The sequence below is a fragment of the Lethenteron reissneri genome, chromosome 56 (genome assembly GCF_015708825.2).
Source record: "Lethenteron reissneri isolate LAM-NWPU_2019-01 chromosome 56, ASM1570882v1, whole genome shotgun sequence".
In the NCBI taxonomy this organism is placed as follows: domain Eukaryota; kingdom Metazoa; phylum Chordata; class Hyperoartia; order Petromyzontiformes; family Petromyzontidae; genus Lethenteron; species Lethenteron reissneri.
The window spans coordinates 3,224,576-3,228,346 of NC_083834.1; the positions used below are offsets into that span (position 1 = coordinate 3,224,576).

The 3,771-nt window shown below is 48.3% G+C and overlaps 1 protein-coding gene across 1 annotated transcript in view; it reads right to left on the bottom strand.

Annotated features, from left to right (window-relative positions):
• Positions 1-1,118: 1,118 nt before the first annotated feature.
• Positions 1,119-3,771, bottom strand: part of LOC133357019 (octopamine receptor-like) — a 13,690-nt gene continuing 11,037 nt past the window's right edge. The window contains exon 3 of the mRNA XM_061574760.1: positions 1,119-1,140. Within this exon, the coding sequence (XP_061430744.1) occupies positions 1,119-1,140 (22 nt within the window). The remainder of the gene's footprint in view (positions 1,141-3,771) is intronic.

The following is a 3,771-nucleotide window of genomic DNA, read 5'->3' on the forward strand; positions in this document are numbered from 1 at the left end:
AATTCACTACTTTAAAGCAACAAACTGACACTTGTTTTACAAGGAGTCATGTTTGCATAGACCACAATACCTGCAGTCATAATGCAAACAAAAAAACATAACTCTGATAATGTGCACTGTCCTTGAAGTTGATTGGTCCACACCCGAGACAGCTTTCCTTAGAGCCTAGTCTCACATGGGTTGGACCAGATGACGCCAAAAGGCCAGATAAAAGGGTAAAAAACTAATTATCATATTTTTTACTGGCAAATGAGGTTCCAATGGTACTTTAAAGCAGTTAAATTTCGATTTAAAGCTTTCGTGACTGCAGGGATTCATCTTCTTATGTTTTATTTTTATTATTTTATTATTTCTCTTCTACGTGACTTTACCGAAAGAACCAAGAAGATACTTTAAAGCAATTGATATTTTATATGGACGCCTTATTATTTAAATATATATTTGTGTAGGTCAAAAACGCAGTGGTCCCTAAACTCTCGAATCGCCTCGCCAAAGAAGCTGGTGCCACGTGTCTCAGGCGCGCCTGCCCCGTGTGAACTGCACATTGAAGATTCATTTATAAATTAATCAATTAATTCAAGTAAGCGTTGATGTGGGAGCAGGCGCCGCGTCATTGACGTACTTCTTCTTGGTTCTTTCGGTAAAGTCACGTAGAAGAATGGAAATAATAAAATAATAAAAATAAAACAAATAAAATAATTCTCACGACGTTTCGGCCACAGCGCAAGCAGCCGTCCTCAGGTGAAGAACAGGTCTGTCGAGAAGACAGAGTCTGAATGACATTCAGACTGCTTGCGTTGTGGCCGAAACGTCGTGAGAATTATTGTATTAGGTTCTATTTTATTATTTCCATTCTACGTGACTTTACCGAAAGAACCAAGAAGATGAATCCCTGCAGTCACGAAAGCTTTAAATCGATAAAAAAATTGACGTACTTCTTGACCGTGAGTTCAACGAAGTTGTTAACAAAACCGTTGCTTTAAAAAATACTTTTTTTAAGGAGTTTATTTTAGGTGTATATCGCGTAAATATAAATGTGGCCGTTAAACTCGCCACCGCCACCCCGACACAGCCATATCGTAAGGGGTTTGTCACGTGAACAAATAGGGCCCAATTCGTTACAAGTTGAGCAGTAACCGGCTGTGTGTTGCACAGTAACCCCGCGACATTCAAGACGGCAGCAGGGAGGGAGGATTTCTCCACAACTCCGTGGCTGTCACCTGATGATGCTGGTCGTTGTTTTTGTCGTTGTTGTTATTACCGGCGAAACTTCACGGCATTGGAATTGTAAATGTTGCAGTGGGTTTACTCTCCAACACGCGATGTTTTTACACACCGCACCAGGTACTCATTTGAGGCTGGGTCGACCTAGTTGAGGCCTATGACCGTTTCAGATAATCGTCACCGGTGTTGGCCGTGAACAGGATTCGAACTCGGGTGGCCGGGTTTGTAGTGTGGAGTGCAAACCACTACACAACCTCCCACCCCCCCCCCCCCCCCCACACACACACACACAAAATGAAACTAATTTTTGCATCAAGCCCAGGAGGTAGGGAGGGATGATAACAATAATGATGACGACGATGATGATGATGATGACGATGACAATGAGGTGAACGACACCGCCAACCACGATTTGAACTCGTGACCTTTCCATTGTTGTTATCGACTAGCACTCTCTCCCACTGATGATGATAATGACGACGCTGATGACGACGACGATGATGACAATGATGACGATGACGACAATGACGACGATGATGACGACGACAATGACGACGATGATGACAATGATGACGATTATCACGACGATGATGACGATGATCACGACGATGATGACGACGATGGCGATGACGATGATGATGACGATGACGACGACGATGATGATGACGATGACGACGATGATGACGACGATGATGACGCCAATGATGACGACAATGACGACGATGATGACGACGATAATGACAATGACGATGATGATGACGACGATGATGATGACGATGACGATGACGATGATGACGATGATGATGATAACGATGACGATGATGATGACGACGATGACGACGATGATGATGACGATGATGACGACGATGATGATGACGATGATGACGATGATGACGACGATGATGACGATGACGACGATAATGACGACGATGATGACAACGATGATGACGATGACGCCGATTATGAAAATGATGACGATGATAACGATGATGATGACGATGACGACGATGATGACGACGACGACAACGATGATCACGATGATGATGACGACAATGATGACGACGACGACGATGTGACGAGCGAAACCCCCAACCGCGCTTTGAACTCGCCACCTTCCCGTTTTATTATGTTTTATTTTTATTATTTTATTATGTTTTATTTTTATTATTTTATTACTTCCCTTCACGTGACTTTACCGAAAGAACCGTGGCTGTCCCCGCAGCGAGAAGCCACGCGGCCCCGTCAGGCGCACGACATTTCACGCGTCTCGAGCAAAAGCGACGACGATACGTTTCCTCTAACGCAGCCAAATTTTTTTTTCTTAAATAAATTTTTTTATAATATATAATTTTTGACACCAACAACAACAACAACCGAATTAATCCCGGCACAAACCCTCCTTCTTTCGTTTTTTGTTCGTCGGTCCAGCAATAAACAATCGCTCACACCGCCAGCAATCAAACTTTAATGCAATATTTTCATTATTGATGGCGCGATGGAAACGGGCCTCTAGGAGAGCTGGCAACAAATCCCGTAATGCGCCGTTAAAAATTTCATGTTTTCGCTTTGAACGCGGGCAGGGTGGGGCGGGTGGGGGGGGGAGAGGGAGGGAGGGACGACCCCCCCATTCCAATTCCCATTCTATCCCCCTCACCCCCTCCCCCCATTCTTCCCCCCCCCCACCCCCTATCTACCCACCCTCCACCCCCCTCCGTGTCGCGTGCCATGCGGGTGCGTTGATAATCGACGCCCCATTCGTGATTCGAGGCACAAGTGAGGTTGGGAGAGAGGGGAGGGAGGGGATGGAGGGAGGGAAGGGAGGAAGGGAGGGAGGGAGGGGAAGGATGGAGGGAGGGGAGGGAGGGAGGGAGGGTGGGGAGGGAGGGAGAGAGGGCAGGGAGGGAGGGAGGGAAGGGAGGGAGGGGATGGAGGGAGGGAGGGAGGGGAAGGATGGAGGGAGGGAGGGAGGGGTGGGAGAGAGGGCAGGGAGGGGAGGGATGGGAGGGATGGGAGGGAGGGGATGGAGGGAGGGGAGGGAGGGAGGGGAGGGAGGGGAGGGGATGGAGGGGATGTAGGGAGGGAGGGGAGGGAGGGGATGGAGGGAAGGGAGGGAGGGGTGGGAGGGAGGGAGGGAGAGAGGGCAGGGAGGGCAGGGAGGGAGGGGGAGGTGTATGTCAGGAACTGGGACCTCCGTTTTTTTTCCGACATCGACGCTTCCGAGTTCTTTTGGCGTTTGACCCACAGTCATGTACGGAGCAAATCCGACGGCCCGCGAGTTGCCTGCCCCCCCCCCCTCGCCCCCCACACGAGTGTGCCACCGAGGAAGAACATCGCAATCGATGAGCGACGGAGCTGTGGGTCGTGAGGCTCCCTCGCCTTGTCGCTGAACGCCTCGCAACGCAGTTCACGTCGTTTAATGTGAAAATTCGGTCACAGTTCCTATGACATGCAGTGTTTCGTTGCTTTAATGGCTTAATTTTGGTGATTTTCGAAAAGTTTTTCGGTTTGGCCATGTTTGTTTGTTGTAGTACAGAGTTAGACTGATGG